The sequence below is a fragment of the Gobius niger genome (assembly GCF_951799975.1).
Source record: "Gobius niger genome assembly, chromosome: 3".
Lineage (NCBI taxonomy): Eukaryota > Metazoa > Chordata > Actinopteri > Gobiiformes > Gobiidae > Gobius > Gobius niger.
In genome coordinates this window covers 22,692,588-22,708,662 of record NC_136854.1, presented here as the reverse complement: position 1 = coordinate 22,708,662, position 16,075 = coordinate 22,692,588, and the positions used below count along the sequence as shown (strand labels likewise).

The window sequence follows — 16,075 nt, the reverse complement described above, 5'->3', positions numbered from 1 at the left end:
TTTCTGTGCTTCCATTCCATGTGGGTGCTTCTTATCCGGCTTTACCTTGCGCTGAAGCAAGTCTGGTGGACTGCTCCAAACAGCTTGGTTGGCCTTAGTATCTGACAGGGCCTTGTCCTGTCTAGTGTGCAGGCAAAGTAAGGCAAGGCAAGTTCATTTGTAGAGCACAATTCATACACAAGGCAATTCAAAGCGCTTCACAGTTACAGTGAACACTACGTGTGTGTAGTTCATTATGCCCATTGGTGCATTTGTGTTGTGGGCTGCACAGTCTCCTCATCCCATACAATAATGTTCTGGAGAGATAATCCTGAACACAATAGAGAATGTTTGGGTTTTAACCCTGGTTCTGTCTTCTTAAAGAAGCTTCCACCAGACTAATGATGATGAGGTCGTTCCCCATATGACAGTCTATTCACTCAAAGAACATTTTGCAATGTATTGCAATACAGATCTCCAGTGCTTTTAAATCCAATATTAGATAAGAAATCTGCAGGGACAGTCACAGGGGAGTGCAGTCCTGTGTTTGGTGCATCACAAGCTCAGTTACAGACTTTAAAGGTTGGTGTATTCCAACCAACCAACAAAAGGTTTTTAATGAAATTTTAAATATTTAAAGACAAATCATACACAATCATCAATGCACATTTTCTCAAAATGTCTATAAATAAGATACAATCATCAGGAATTTTATCAAATCCCTAGTGTTGAAATGATGGCGCTTTGTGATATACGTTCTAAACCAGTGGTTTCCAACCTTTTTCCCGTGAAGTCCACCCTGTAGTCAGACTGTGCCCTCAAGTCCAAAGTGTTTTATGCACCTGTACTCCTTTGTCAGTCATATTTGATTACCTTTACCCAATAATTTGTTAAAATGATATCACTTAGATCTGACCCGCTGACCAGTACCTTATTAAATAAAACCTTGAAAAAACCTTCATGCAGGGTGCAAGTAAACTGTGCTTGGAAAGGAGGGTTACTTTTGTTCAGAATTAACAAGGCATTTTTCTTCTGGTTTACTTTGTATTGAGAGAAATGGCCAACACTCTGCAGAATATTTAACAACTTAATCTGCAAAAAGAGATAAATAGCTGAGGTTCAGTTGCTCCTATTTTAGTAGTTTTGGGTGAATCTTTTGAGGGTGTCTCCATTCTATTCTGTCAAACACCTTTTCGGTCTACAGTATGTACATCAGCATTGTTAACCAGCTTTGATGCAGTTTTATCTAAAGAAAAAGGACTTTTCATAATTTCACTCAAGGCCAAACTGATAATCAGTTGGGTTATAACTTTTTAATATTGAACTTGTGCTTTCTTTTTCTTTTTCAAAATATTGCAATTATTGACCACTACTGTATTGCAATACAAATTGCATTTTTTTTGTATAATGATGCGTATTGTTTTGTGACAAAAGCGTTAAACCTGAGCATTAGATCTCAACATGTTGCCCATAATTCCTGACAGATGGGTCAGATAAAGCACTCTTAGATAAGTGTGTTTGCTTGATTGGGGAGAAATTGTCTTTGGCCAATGAGTTAGGATTCAAACATATAAGTTATATAATTATATAATAATGTTACTGATCATCTTGATAACAGATTTACAGGCCTAACATAATAAATACCATTAACCCTGCACACATTATGGATGTTGGCCCTTTTGTGACATTTGGAAAGGGTAAGAGTGGCATCATTCATACGCACTGACACAGTGCTTTGACCTCTACACCATCAGGCGCTAACGGCCCCCATACCTCCTTCCCACCACACCAGCGGGGCTCAATACTCAGATTAAACGACCTGGTCCGGATTAGCTCAGCCCTGTGGAGTTTGGACAGAGCACACTCAATTCACCTGGAGATCCAACCACCCACGTTTAACCACAGACACACAGGTCAGGTACTATTTTACCAGAGGTGAGTAGTGCTCAGTTACATTTGCTCAAGTACATGTACGTAAGTTACTTTTTGAAGTAGCCTACTCATTCCTACTACTGAAGTGTATTTTTACCATATGGTACTTTTTACTTCTACTTAAGTACTACTATAATAAAGCACTGTATCTTTTTGATCTAGTTCCATTCACCTAAGACTTATAAGATGGGACACATTTGTGCACCTGTGTGCAGATTTGATGAAAACTGTGCAAAAGAAGAGAACTGGCGCATCAATGAGCAGCAGTGCAGGCTTACATAAGCAGCTACAGCCACGGCAGACAGAGCAGGCTAGTTAGCACAGGCACTCCGTCTCTTCCTGCTCTTAAATGGGCAGATTTAGCCAAAGACTGCCTAGCTAGACCGGTGCACTCCTCTGCAGTCAGTCAACATCACATCATTGGTTTCTTCGATACCAGGTTGGGAGAAAGGGAACAATACAATGTGTGAGACTGCTGGCCTTTAGTTCAGAACAGCGTGTCAGGGCCAGGCGCCTGTTCTATACACACGCACTGTCCCGCGATCTCCTCCATTTGGCCTAACAAGAGCATTGAGATGCTTGTGTGGCTACATGGCTCCGCTCGTCCTCAGAGGTTGGTCGCAGACTGAGGTCAGTGCATCAGGTGGAGCTGTTCTTATCTGCTCAGTCTGAGAGGGGCAGCTCTATGAGTCACAGCTGAAGAGGAACACTGCAGCTCTACTGCCATCTACTGCTCATGCCTGATCACTGTTTTCAGTTCAGACTCAAAGTATGTAATGTGTTAGCTGTGCAACAATTATTTAAAAGTTGTCATCTGGACCATCACACCTTGTCCAGATGATTGCTTTAAAAACGTTTGATATAGCTACTATAACACATTTGTTCCTCAAGTGCTTTTATGACTCACAGGCTTTAGACATTCTAGTTCAGCTGAAAAGAGGTGAAGAGTGGAGAGAGATTAAATAAGAGGCTAGACTGAAACTCACAATAGTGCCTACTAAAGCAGACACTTTGCACTGTGACCAAACAGATATTGTAACATCACAAGCCCTATTTCTGTTCTTTTTCTGTTGTTGACACATGATGAGAATATCTGGGTTCATTAATTGTTGTTGCAATTACTCACTTTAGCCAGTCACACATTCATCAATTATTATGATTACTAATGCACTGTAACTGCATTTTTTTTCCTAACCTACCCAAAAAGGAAGGACAAAAGCTATAATAAATATATAACATTTACAAGTGTGTAAATTCATGCAGTCTTCAGGAGAGCTCTGCCTGGTTAAGACTAAGAGTCAGACGAATAGGGCAGTTCTCAGATTGTGAATGTTTGTTTGGCTTCAAAGCGACTTAAGACTGATTAATTTATCCACTATTAACTGTAAGTAACTTTGGATTAATAATATCTTCTGCTGACAACTTGTAGCCTCCTCCTGCCACGGCTAAACACTGTAATTCATTAATTATGGAAGAAGCCCTAAATTAGGTTAGGACATATTTAATCATTCATGTGGACACACTTCTTTGACTAGCCTGCTGAATTTTTCATTGCCCGTTTTAGAGATGCACGTTTCATGAGCAAAAACATCTGAATGTTGCATAAATGTGTGCTTTCCCGCTTACTTCTGAAATATTATTTGCCAAGGACTTTTAAAAAGAGTCTTGAAAGGCTTGTCCACCCCCGCAGACAAACTAGATGCAGAAATGCCATGCAAAGTTGTACCAGTATCAAAGCTTGTGCTGTGTTTAAGAAAAGGGGGAAAAGACAATTGTCTGATGTTTTAGAATTAATTATGAATGTAGTGGGCATTAACCTAACAGAAATGTTCCTTTATTACATCTTAATATTTTGACCAGTTTCTGAAACAAGGGCTTTGATGTGAAGTGGAAGGGATGAAGTAAGGCCTGATCATTTCAGTGACAATCCACCTAAAGGCAGAAAATCAAGGCAAGTAAGATAATGTACAATTCTGCATTATTCTTTTTCATTAGAAAGAAATATCCGACACACCTCTTCATTGTGTGGACCTGACTTTGTAACTTATCACACACAATATCATCATTACATGCACACTTACTGTGGTGCAAGCAAATAATTCTGTGATTTTAAGACGAGCAAAAAACAACAAATAATCTATCAATTATTTTCATTTTATGTATAATTGTCAGTTGGTTGCATGACCAGTAGGTGGCATTTTGTTTCAAGGAAAAGAGCCATAGAGGTTCTCCTGTTATTCATGTGTAGCCTATATTATGGATAATGCTATTAAATGAATGTAACAAATATTGTATAAAACCCAGGCTCTCGTGGCGGGGTAGAGCGAGTCGTCTCGTGATCGGAAGCTCAGGGGTTCAAATCCCACCTCCTGAAGGTACACTTTCGTTGTGTCCTTGGGCAAGACACTTTACCCACTTTGCGCTTTGAGTGCCTAATGTAAGTGGGAAAGCGCGATATAAGTTGAAACCATTTATCATTTAGAGGAAACTTTAAAGATCATTTATCTGCCAAAATTTGCTAGTGTCCGTCGGGCCTTTCCATAAACCTCATTAAATTAATGGTAACTAAACCTTTTTGATATTTCAGACAAACAAGGCAGGAAGGCTATTGTTGCGGTTACATGAACTCCATAACATAACAATACTGGTTTGAATTAAGGCGTTTATTGTGGCTATAAGACCACTAATAGATGACGAAATAACAACTAGCTTCAGTGTACCAGGGCATGTTTTAGAAAGAAAACAGAGTTGCTATTTTGCTATTGCTATTTTGTAAATGCCATCATCTGTCAACTCCATTGGATTTTGTGTCGGATGGAGTTGACCTGTTGCTGACGGAGTTGACAAAACCTCCACTTGTGCTGCTATTAGGCATTGAAGGTGTCAAATAATGAACATATAAAACATATTTGTTTTTTGTTCCTTCACAGCATGTCTGAGTTAGCATTTGGTGTTCATGGTTGACAACTTTTGATCTTAATAAATGATAGTGTTTTAATAGCGTCTTTTTGCCTCTGAAGTTTGTTGCCCCCGAGGAGCATGGTTTGCACCCGGGACAGCAAATGGAAAACACACAAGAAAAATATAAAAATATAAAGAAAAAATATTAAATGAAATATTATATTCAAACAAACATAATAATAACAAAATAATAATAATAAAATACTTTTTCTCTCGCCCATCACATCGTGTAAGGACTTTGAGTTGATCACAGAAAAATCGAACAGGACGGACTTACATTATGAAGAACTGAGATCTACTGAGAATCCAACGAATTACTTGATCATTTCGCGTTTATCATCTCTTTTTTTTAAAGAGCTGTGGATAGTTTATTTACTTCAGTGAAACCTTTATAAAAACCTTCCCGAGCCAATCCGTATCTTTGGGATTAGGAACGGAGTGTCAGGTAATGTTTGAAAATAACGCTGGGGTAGCTAGTGGTGTGCTAACTGTTTTATAGCAATTTGTTGCTAGCTAAGGTTCGCTATTCATTTTGGAAACTTTAACATCAAGTATTAGACAAAACTATTAAATGCCGTTATGAACATTAAGATTTGAAGTAAGATATATGTTTGGACTGTGAATATTCTATCGCAGATCATGTGTAGGCTAAATACTACTTCTGTAGCAGCTAGCTACTGTTAATGCCTATCTGGGATTTTGACTGGTTGTTTGTTAAACATAGCACATAGCGTAACAGTGAAGGGCTGCAGGGATTTTTTTTCATTTTATTTTAATATAAGTAAGTGTGTATAAGTAAGTACCTATGTATATATATACACGTATAAAAAAAATGTTTGCTTGTTTTAGGATGGATCCAGCTCTACTGAGGGAGCGGGAGCTGTTCAAAAAGAGAGCCCTCTCCACTCCTGCTGTAGAGAAGAGGCCTGCTTCTTCAGATTCTGGCTCACATAAGAAGAAGAAACTCAAAGTTGAGAAGGAAAGCTCCTCGGCGTCCAAACATAGCTCTGGTAAGCATATTCATTCAAATTAATTTGTTTATCTGGTCGTGACAGTGCATATCAATGAACATGAGACCTATGCATGTAACACAATTTTATTTTATGTAGAAAGAAAATGTAGTTTTTATTCTGTAGAAGAAACAAGCACATTTTTCAGGCCAGTATGCCTTAAAAAATGTACCATCAAAATATGAGAGAGAATGTTGACTGCAGTGCAGACGGGATGGGCAGAGTGGGCCCACGGTTACGTTTGTGCCTGCAAAGTGACCAGTAGTAAACAGTGCTATTGTTTACATCACATGTTTTTTGTGCGCATCTAGTGAGAGGTTCTTTGTGTCAGATCACTTTATTTGGGAGGGTTGGGTCTTGCAATCACACGATAGGAATCCTAGTTCATAATGTTGTCAAGCTTCATTGTTAATTACCACTCCACCCCCACATTAGTGGGAGCAATGACATATTATTTGTAAACTACTTTGTTATTAACACATTGAGTGCCGTGCTGTTTTTGGGATTTATCTGTTGAGTGCCAACAATCCAGACCATTTTTCATGATATTTGTAGCACCACAGTGTATTCTATGTATAGTTATGGACACATGCTAGAATCAAAGTTCTCCGTGGGTGAAAACAGTTTAATTCTACGTGCCTCGGTTCCTGAGAAATTCTAAGCTAAACAGAGGGTAGTTTGGATCAGAGTCACAATTTTTTTTTCTAGATCCGGAGATAGTTAGTGTTTTATCAAACAATCTCCTTTCTGATTTAACTCCTCTCTCCACCTCTCTCCTCTGGCACTAACGTTATGGGAAGAGGCAAATGCCTAAATATTTTCATTTCAAGTCAGTTTTCAACGAGAACATTGTTGACACGTTTTGAAACACTGTGTGTTGCCGCAGATCGATCGTTTTTTATTGCGTGTGCATTTAAACAGCCTGGTTCTCTGATTGGTCTTAACCAGTATGTTTCTCAGCCGTCCTCCCATTTTGACCACTTAAAAACTCAGAGAAACGTTAAAATCTCAACTGTTTTGATAGGTACATGGGAAGCCCCTCTGCTTTGTCACGCGCTCCAGAGAGCGAGAAAGAAAGAAACAAACGCAATAATATGTAAAATGTGATTTGATGGTTTGATCATTTATTTCACTTCTGTTCCTCACAGAGCTACCACAATCACACATAAGGTGTATTAGAGTGTCTGGCTTCGTAATTAAAAAAAAAAAGAAAAAAAAAAAAGTTTTTGGCACTCAATGTGTTAAGGGATCACAATTGTGTACCACAATGCATCATTCATCACTGCTCATTGACTGTACAGTCAAACTAAATGATGTGACACCAAGCTTATGGCTTTTATTGTGTAAAGTTGTGAATATAGTAGATGACATAGATTTTTCTGACATTTTGAAGTTTAGACCTGCTGTGGACCAACTAACTATACTTCACACCACAACATTATTTACTGTACTTGAATGTCTCTCAAAATAAACAGTAACAAACATCAATAATAAATAAATAAATAAATAAATAAATAACAATTGTACATGGCCAGAACATTTCACACTATTCTTTCAATAATGTCTGTAATATTTTACTGTATATTTTATTTCACAACTATTTATTCACATGATAGTTTAGCAAGCTCAAGTTTGTAATGATAAATGTGCATTACGATTGTCCAATACAAAACAAAGCTTTGCTGTTGAATGACATTTAATCATCAGTTGTTCTTTTTTAGTTTTAAGTTGGGCTGTGATGATTTATCTACTTTGATTTAATAATGTTGAAATAATTTGGGCACAAAAACACGTGTGTCTATCATACAATCATACAAAATGATATACTGCAAAAACGTTGTGCCCATATTACATTAGTAGATTGTCACAGGTATCAGATCACCATTTAATTTTGCCCAGCCATACTTCTATAATTGTCCTCGGTTTGTGCTTTGTTTAGCAGACTTTTGGTAAGAGTGAACTTAGACATATGATATCAAGATCATTAGTGTAAACTTCAAGACAGACTTAAGACGCTTTTCAAAATATAAAATTCCCCTTTTCCCCATGATGATTTGGGCACTGAAAAATATTTGTCTTCATCATTTCATACAATCTCAGTTTGTGACTCGGGCGGCTTGCACATGCCGGACATGAGCCTGCTGCAGCTCCCCGGCCCCTCGGCTTGTAGCTGCAGGTGTGTTTTGCCTTTGGTACAGCAGCCACAGTCCAGCAGCTCGTAGAGAACCGCTAATGCTGCTAGAGATAAGACCGTAAGGATGAAGAGCAGGAGGATGATGAAGCAGGCCACGTTCCACCCATCATGAAAGGGGTAGACCTCTTGGACCTGCATGGACACATAGGACAAGAGCTCGGCCTCGGGGAAGTGAACTGGTGCTACGGTGACTGTGGTTGTGTTGGCCATGCTTTCTGGTGAAGAGAGAGAGGGAGAAATGATCAGTTTAGTCCAGGCTTCGCCATGTCTTTTTTTGTATCCGTTGTGTCGAATGCAGCTGATATGTTCAGAATAGGTAGTATATTAACCTAAAGCATGTAGGTAGACCTTAAAAGTTTGTAATAAGGGCTCAATGTATGGAATGCATTGTTGAAGGAAATTTAACACTAAAAGATTTCTTGATATGTCCCATTTTGGCCCCCATACACACGATTCATGTTTACAACAATACAACAATACTCTATAACAAATTCCTGTAGGGTAGTCAGTATGGCGCTGACCCATAATCCTCTAAGGAGGAGACGCACTCGGGTTGGCTCATTCTTACAATAATCCACGTGCAGGTCAATGCATTTTTTATACATGTTTGTGAACTCTCTCTTCTCGTCCTTTTCTAAATGAATTTGTTTAAATGAAAAGCAATTATCATGTTGACCAAGGCAGATAAAAACAGCTATAACCTTGGTTGATGTAAAAATGCAAGAAAAGTGGTCTTTACAGTGCAAACCTAACCAATGCAAAACGTGTTACATAGCCTCTGTGATCCACCATTGTGCTGAGCGCAACTGTGAGAAAATTAAAAAGAAGAAAAGAAAGAAATTCAGTCATAATTATTAAAGCATTACACATTAATTAGATTTTTCCATTAGCTCTATTTTGGGCTACAGAAACAAATAGTTTCTTCCATTTGAAAGGTCTCTTCAGTAATTAATTTCAGTTTATGAACATAATGATGTAATTTAGTGAGATCACGCTCTGTTCCCTATTAAGGATAATTGTAATGGCAGACAGTGCAGGACTTATAGCCCCAGAATGAGGAGCATAGTTCAATGTTAAGGCGTAGGGTTTGTGCAAAAGCCGATGTTTTGACCTGATCTATAGTTATTGGTTAATCTATCTTTCCACACAAAACAAGAACTGGCCTAAAGTTCAGCGTCTTCTCTGACAGCACATAGAAAAACCCAGGTCACACTATCTTCTCATTATAGCATCCGGTCCATAAGTGGTGGACTTAGATGACTCTGGCAGGTTTGTGTACATATTCCCTCACAAATCATAACTAGGGCTGCAACTAACGATTATTTTGGTAATCGATTAATCTACCGATTATTTTTACGATTAATCGCTTGGCTGTGAATGGTATATGAAAATAGTATTCATTTTTTTAACACATAAAGCTGCTTGAAGAAATGTTGATGGAGTAAACTTAAAGTGAGTGTTTTTGGAAGCTCTTAGTGCTAATTCTGCTTTCTGATTGGATGAGAGATATTTATGAAATGTTCAATGTACAAAACACTACATATTGTACCTTGAAGAACAAAGTAGGGTTCCATTAAAAATAAAAAGTTTTATGTTCTATGACAGTGTGTTTACCTGAAAACAATTAATCGATTACTTAAATAGTTGTCGATTAATCGATTTGTTGTTTCAGCCCTCATCATAACCAGGTTCAACATTTGTGCATTTTTCTATTTGGAGATTTCTTTCAAAAACTGTATTCCTCCCATAATGTTGTATTGTGCCCTGCCCTCGATCTGAGATTATCACATTCGATTCTAAAACGTGAACGTTTGACCAACAGAGACCTGCCTCCAGCATCTGTTGCCACACTCTCTGAGCCCCACCCCAGTGAGATGTTGGAGGGGAAGTTGACAGATATACTCCAATCATTGCCCTTTGATTAGCCCTGGAGCCCACTCACACCATCCATGTCCAGTATAGAGTTATCTGTGCACTCAGAATTTAGATGTTTTTTTGGGAGACAGCAGGAGCAGACGGACCCATATTTATTTCATCACACGTGTTGTCCTCTTGGCTTCAGACACAGCACTGAGGGCCTATAGAATTTAAATTTCGAAGTGCTCTCATGACTATTGCTTTTGTACAGTATGGATTTTTGATCACCAAATGTGGCAGTTGTGTTTTTAAATGTACTGTAGTTTAACTGAATATGCTGTATTCTCAAGTCTCAGCTCATTTCAACGCTGATAAGAATGTATCTTGTTGCCTAAAAGGTACTGCCTTTCTCCGCGGTAACATACTAAATTAAAGATGCTCGCCCAAAATAAATAGACTCTTACCGCTGTGTGCTTTGGTCCTTCAAAGATTTTGCTGTTGGAGTGTGTTGTCCACTCTCCCTCCCTCAGCTTTCCTCGCCCTGTTTTCCTCCTCATGCACCCTCAGTCTCCTCTTGTGCACTCGATGGCTTTCTCCGCCACTCCTTGCAGCTCGGGCTCATCAAACAAGCTCCTCTTTGCCATTGGCTTTCAGCTTTTAGCCCTGCCTCTGCACCATTCGTTTAGCAGCCTGTCAAAAGCTGAATGTCCTGCCCACAGAGCACGCAGTCAGACAGAAGGTCCCACCCACAGCCTGCCTCATTTATGAGTCTGTGTCGCTTTTCCATTTCCATGGCAAGAGCCCAGACTGTCTCCACAGGAAGCGCTGTTAGTGAATAAAACTTGCATCACTCATGTCTTGTTAGGTTGCGCTAATAATCTGGCTGTATTTTATAATTTCTCACTATCAAAGCAATGTATAAATTGTCAACGATAACAACATTTGTCAAGCATTTTTTTTTTTTAACCTTTTTCTTTCTTCCCAAGCTGTTGTGTTTAGGGTTAGGGTTAGAACTTTTTATTAATGTTCTTATACGGCTTCTTATATTTTTGGAATCTCCAGTGTTTCCCTTGAAAGAGCCCTCTGCCTCGGGAGCGGTGACTGGCTGTGGCTGTGTGGGTGCCCAGGTGGAGGTGTGGTGTCTCTGCCGTGCCTCCTATGGGGACCTTTGTGTCGGTGCCCGGGCGGCCGCAGCCGGTCTGCTGTTCCCGGGAAGGACGGCTCCTCTGATGGTGTTTCCTCACCTTGGTCATCTGTACCCAGCCTTATGTACTTTATGTACTTGATTTTGATTCTGTGTGTGAGTGTGACTGTAGAGTAAAGGGTAGGGGGGTAGGTGTGTGTGTATTGTGATAACTGTATATATTGGGAGGGTTTGACGGGCGATAATGTTTTTAATGTCTTTTTAAATGTCAAGCACTTTGCGATGCACCTGTGTATGAAAAGCACTCTATAAATAAAGATCGATTCATTCATTCATATAACATATCTCTAACATATCTCTAAACAGTGTAGTGTTTTCTAAGATTCACAAAGCACTGCACTGCTTTGGGCAAAAAGTTTGCTTTGTAAAAAATCATCAAAACCTACACACACAGAACTGCCATAACTTGCACTGCACAGCTCAATGTTCCAAAACGTAAAGAGTTTTGGAACTGCACAAACCATGAGTTGTGTACACTACAGGGTTTTGATTGAAGAGCTGTGTATGAGAAATGTGTAACTATTACTGGCACAATCAATGACATTTAGTGTCTCATTGGGAAAATCAGTGGTGGAGATGCATGATTTCATGCATATAGTTTGGCGTTTTCCTGAATAATCTTCGTTACTTGTTTCAGTTGAAAATCATCTGCCTTATGCCTTGAAATAATGAAAATACTCTTTGCAGTAATTGTAATTGCCCAGCTAACTAAATCTGGTTGTATTTAACTTTTGTCTAGTATTGATACTTTGAAGGTTGTTCTCCTCTAAGCATACAATTTTTGATTATTTTTTTTAAAAGTGTGTTTCTTTTCTTCTACAGAATCCACCAATGGCAATTTTAACATTAAGACAAGCTCTGGGTACAAGTTTGGATGCTTGGCCAAAATAGTCAATTACATGAAGGTAAGTTGTTATTGGTAAAAATCTGGCACAGGTCATTGTACTGTTTCGGGTCAGTTCTGAACCTGACCACATCAAGTGGGAGAACATGTGGGTCATGTCGTCACAAGCTGTAACAGGGCGGACTAGTGCTGTCGTTTATGCTATTTTCCTGTCAAACAGCTGGCCCCATGAGTATCCAGGTTGAAATTTGTAATTCCCTGACTCATTGTCTACTCAAGAAGGAACAGTCATTTGGACAGATTTACATAATTCAATAGATCATTTTGTACCATCTGGTGCTTACACTTTTATTGTGTGCATATACACATTCACACTCATGACACAATTGGTTGTATTTAATAAGTGTGAATAACTGTTCTTATACTGTATTTTGCTTTTGTATCTCCACAACAGACCAGACATCAGAATGGTGACACTCACTACCTGACCTTAGATGAAATTTTGGATGAGACCAAGCTGCTAGACATTGGCATGAAACAGAAACATTGGCTCATGAATGAGGTGGGCATCTTTTTCATGTCAGGTGTTTCTTTGATAGAAGCGTTTATTTTAGATGAAAATAATCTTTTTAATCATCTCGAAATTGTAGGCTCTTGTCAACAACCCAAAAATTGAGGTACGAGATGGGACGTATGGTTTTAAACCCAAGTACAATTTAAAAGACAAAAAAGCCCTATTGAGGCTACTGGACAAACATTACCAGTGTGGACATGGAGGCGTTCTGCTGGACGATGTGGAGGAGGGCCTTCCCAATGCTGCCAAGGCCATTAAGGTAATGCTCACTAAATGCTTTTACTGGACTGTGTGTGAAGGATGTTTCATGGATCCTGTAGTTTTAAAAGGCAAGGCGGGTGAGAAATGATAATATAATAATGCATGCCATTCATATCTTTACACAGGCTTTGGGAGATCAGATAATCTTTGTTACCAGGCCGGACAAGAAGAAGATTCTGTTTTACAATGACAAATACTGCCAGTTTGTCGTTGATGAAGGCAAGTATTGTCTGCAAACTGTTACAAGTTATTACAGTGCAATAGACCTTGTAAAATATTATTCTTTTTAGAGTTTCAAAAGTTGTGGAGGAGCGTGCCTGTGGATTCAATGGATGAAGAAAAAATTGAAGAATATTTAAAGAAACAAGGAATTTCTTCAATGCAGGAAACGGGACCAAAGAAAGTGGTGAGTGATTTTTGTTTTTGTTTCCTTCATTGGATTAATTGACTTCAAATCATTGTTGTGTTTTACTTATGTCTTCCAGTTACCTGTTCAGAAGAGGAAGAAGCAAAGCGGAAATAGGAAACGGCAGTTCAAGACTCACAATAATCATTTGGCTGATGTTTTGGAGGACTACTCAGATGGTGTACCAGCTAAAAAGTGAAATGCCTTTCTTTCTAGGTCAAAATGGCTAAATGTGGCCACTGTATAAGACAGATTATATCTTGTCATCTGTCATCTCTGGTTATTGGTCCTGTTTTTGAATTTATTTTGGAATTCACTGACTTTTATTTTGGATCAGAGACGACTGGTGAAAAGACCAAGAGTGACTGTGCTAGCTGGATGCGGACACATTCTTATTCTACAAATGGAAACTTGTTTATACACATGTACAGTATGATGAATGACAGTTTTGATAGATGCTCATCATTCAGCTTGTACTCTGCATTATGTTGTAAATTAGCATGGCCCTACCTTTACAATTTTTTTTTAAAAGTATCAGTTCACATTTATCTTGTACTTTTCAGAACTTTTGTTAAATTCCATTGTTGCAGTTTGGCATATAAGGTCTTCGTGACTACTGGTTGGATTGAATATTTTATTCAAGTCTATGTTTACATTGTTGTAAACATTAAAGTTTGGATACATAAAAATATTTAGATCATGTTTTAATACTTTGTTCAAAATAAAGTCATTCCAAATAAGATATACAAAAGTTGAATTAAAAAATACTGTTAACCTACAGCAAGCTAGCATACAATAGTATCTTATATTAAGTCATTCATATTTGTTAGCTGCATTAGCAATTACAATTTACAAACTTCAGCTAGCATTGTGACCAGGTTTGACCTTCTTCAGATGGTGGTAGTTTGGTAAAATCTTCATCAGGAAGTCCAGTTGAAGAGTTTGAGGCTGAAAGTGAATACAATTATCACTAATGCAGCAATGAGAACCAGGGTGATAACTTATAGCTTCCTTTCCCCACTTACCTGTGGTCTCTCAGTTTGCACCCTCCTCATGCAACCTGAGCCGTATATAACTGTATTCTCAGGTATGACCTCACAAGTGTTGACTCGGCAAAAAGCTCCAATAATACAGCCACCGGTGAGTATGACATTTCTGCCAACTTCAGCTGAAAGTGTGGGCACAGAGGTGAGTTGAGTAGCCAAAAGATGTATTCAAATAAGAGTATTAGCTTGAGAGAAAAAACAAACAAGGCACTGCACTCTTCCTGTTTCAAGATTCTTTTTAGAGAAACTGGAAAATACTTTATTTCAAAACCCAATTGATTTAAAAAGTCTTGGAAAACCTGTCCTGTCCTGGATGTTTCTTTATAACACACGTGGCTCCAACTAACACTTGGTAAGGAAATTTGCCTTTATGAGTTGCAATGCTCTGAAATAATGACTCAAAAGTTTAAAAAAAAAAAAAAGTACTGCAACAAAATATGGGTACTGAGTAACATTGAGTTTAAATGTCTGACTGATTCAAAAATAGCATAGCCTACTTAAGAGGAAAAAAATTAAGGTAATAAGTAATAATTAATAAGGTACGTTAAACACAAACCATTTTTCGCATGTCACAAAGCTTTTGTCACAAGATTTACTCACATTTGGAGGAAACATTTTTAACTGTAAAAAGTACTGTATGATATACTACTCTAAAAAGTGCACATAAATAATTACTCAAGTACAATAAGTACAGTACACTTACCTTTAGATTCAATTACATTATTGTCTCCAATTTTAAGCGCTTGTGATGCTAAAGAACATTAAGGAGTTTTTTTTCTCTCTTAGAGTAAACAATAGTCTTTGTCCAGAGCTCAAAAGGATACTGCACCCCACTTCAAAAACGTTATTGACTCCAATGGTCATAGTCTTTGGTTCAACTTCTGAATCTGGCGTGATATTTTCTGGATAACTTTAAAGGGAGAGACCACATTCATAATCGAAAGAAAGAGAAAGACAGATAAAAGTAATATCCCAACACGATATATTTTACCTGTTAATTATGAGCGCCTGTTCCTCAATCAAATTGCCCTCTCCAATGACTATAGGTCCTGCTTCTGCAATTATCCGTGCTTTTGGGTGCACCACTGTCCGAGGACCTGTAAGAAGAATGTACAATCAAGTATGAAAAGCATACATGACAAACTATAAAATGTATAACAAGCACATTTTCATAATTTGGTTTTGTTCATAGGTAACAAAACTTACCTATTGTTACATCTCCCCTGATTTCACTTTCAACACAAACAACAGCACCAGCGGCTATTTTGACACTGTCAAAAAGAATAAGCAACGTTAGCAAAAGTAGCTAGCCGGTTCGCATTAGTCTTTTTTAATTAACTATTCATTGCACATTTGTAGATCCTGAAAGTTATGCTATTTTATAATTGATCTATATGCGCGTTATGTGCAGTTATGGCAAAAATAAAACTTAAATTACCCTTTCTGTAAGTTTTGTTTATCAGCCATTGCGATTAGGGAGGTCCCGTTGAGGCTTTCGGTACTTGATTAATCCGCCTGCCCTGGCGCCGCACTCGTCTTCTTCTCCGATTGTATTTTCGTGAAAATAGTATCACCAAAGTACATTACCGCCACTCACTGAAATTTCGAAATGTCTGTGATCGTCGCCCATTTCTATGCCGTCACCTTTCAAAGGCGAATGCTTGAAGTTTCACACTGAACCATAATTGAATATAGGCTAATCGCTGTAGCCTTAAAATTTAGCTCAGAATCTTCCTTGTTTTTTCCACGAAACAGCTAAACACAAAACAGTAGTTGCTTAATGAACGAAATAAAAGGTACTGTTAAA

General features: G+C 38.3%; 3 protein-coding genes across 3 annotated transcripts; 1 reads left to right on the top strand and 2 right to left on the bottom strand.

Annotated features, from left to right (window-relative positions):
* The first annotated feature begins 5,123 nt into the window (after positions 1-5,123).
* gtf2e2 (general transcription factor IIE, polypeptide 2, beta) lies at positions 5,124-13,896 on the top strand. The gene is made up of 8 exons (XM_079554448.1): positions 5,124-5,317; positions 5,722-5,882; positions 11,960-12,042; positions 12,436-12,543; positions 12,632-12,814; positions 12,942-13,035; positions 13,107-13,222; positions 13,302-13,896. Exons 2-8 carry the CDS (start codon positions 5,723-5,725, stop codon positions 13,419-13,421), a joined length of 864 nt encoding a protein of 287 aa, XP_079410574.1. The 5' UTR covers positions 5,124-5,317; position 5,722; the 3' UTR covers positions 13,422-13,896.
* On the bottom strand, positions 7,756-10,633 carry smim18 (small integral membrane protein 18). The gene is made up of 2 exons (XM_079553800.1): positions 10,398-10,633; positions 7,756-8,291 (listed from the first exon to the last, which is right to left on the bottom strand). The coding sequence occupies exon 2, from the start codon at positions 8,284-8,286 to the stop codon at positions 7,969-7,971; it is 318 nt and encodes a 105-aa protein (XP_079409926.1). The 5' UTR covers positions 8,287-8,291; positions 10,398-10,633; the 3' UTR covers positions 7,756-7,968.
* Positions 13,897-13,905: 9 nt separating the features above from the next.
* LOC306961610 (dynactin subunit 6-like) lies at positions 13,906-15,814 on the bottom strand. The gene is made up of 7 exons (XM_079554447.1): positions 15,707-15,814; positions 15,475-15,539; positions 15,260-15,365; positions 15,093-15,178; positions 14,972-15,019; positions 14,248-14,390; positions 13,906-14,170 (listed from the first exon to the last, which is right to left on the bottom strand). The coding sequence occupies exons 1-7, from the start codon at positions 15,733-15,735 to the stop codon at positions 14,081-14,083; spliced, it is 567 nt and encodes a 188-aa protein (XP_079410573.1). The 5' UTR covers positions 15,736-15,814; the 3' UTR covers positions 13,906-14,080.
* Between the last annotated feature and the right edge of the window lie 261 nt (positions 15,815-16,075).

Bases quoted from the DNA above. Each gene is read 5' to 3' on its own strand.
- gtf2e2 (XM_079554448.1), top strand. From the start codon at position 5,723: ATGGATCCAGCTCTACTGAGGGAGCGGGAGCTGTTCAAAAAGAGAGCC. The intron at 5,883-11,959 runs GTAAGCATATTC...TTTCTTCTACAG, and splicing joins GGCGTCCAAACATAGCTCTG to AATCCACCAATGGCAATTTT. The intron at 13,223-13,301 runs GTGAGTGATTTT...TATGTCTTCCAG, and splicing joins AAACGGGACCAAAGAAAGTG to TTACCTGTTCAGAAGAGGAA.
- smim18 (XM_079553800.1), bottom strand. From the start codon at position 8,286: ATGGCCAACACAACCACAGTCACCGTAGCACCAGTTCACTTCCCCGAG.
- LOC306961610 (XM_079554447.1), bottom strand. From the start codon at position 15,735: ATGGCTGATAAACAAAACTTACAGAAAGG. The intron at 15,540-15,706 runs GTAATTTAAGTT...TCTTTTTGACAG, and splicing joins AAACAAAACTTACAGAAAGG to TGTCAAAATAGCCGCTGGTG. The intron at 14,171-14,247 runs GTAAGTGGGGAA...ATTCACTTTCAG, and splicing joins TGCAAACTGAGAGACCACAG to CCTCAAACTCTTCAACTGGA.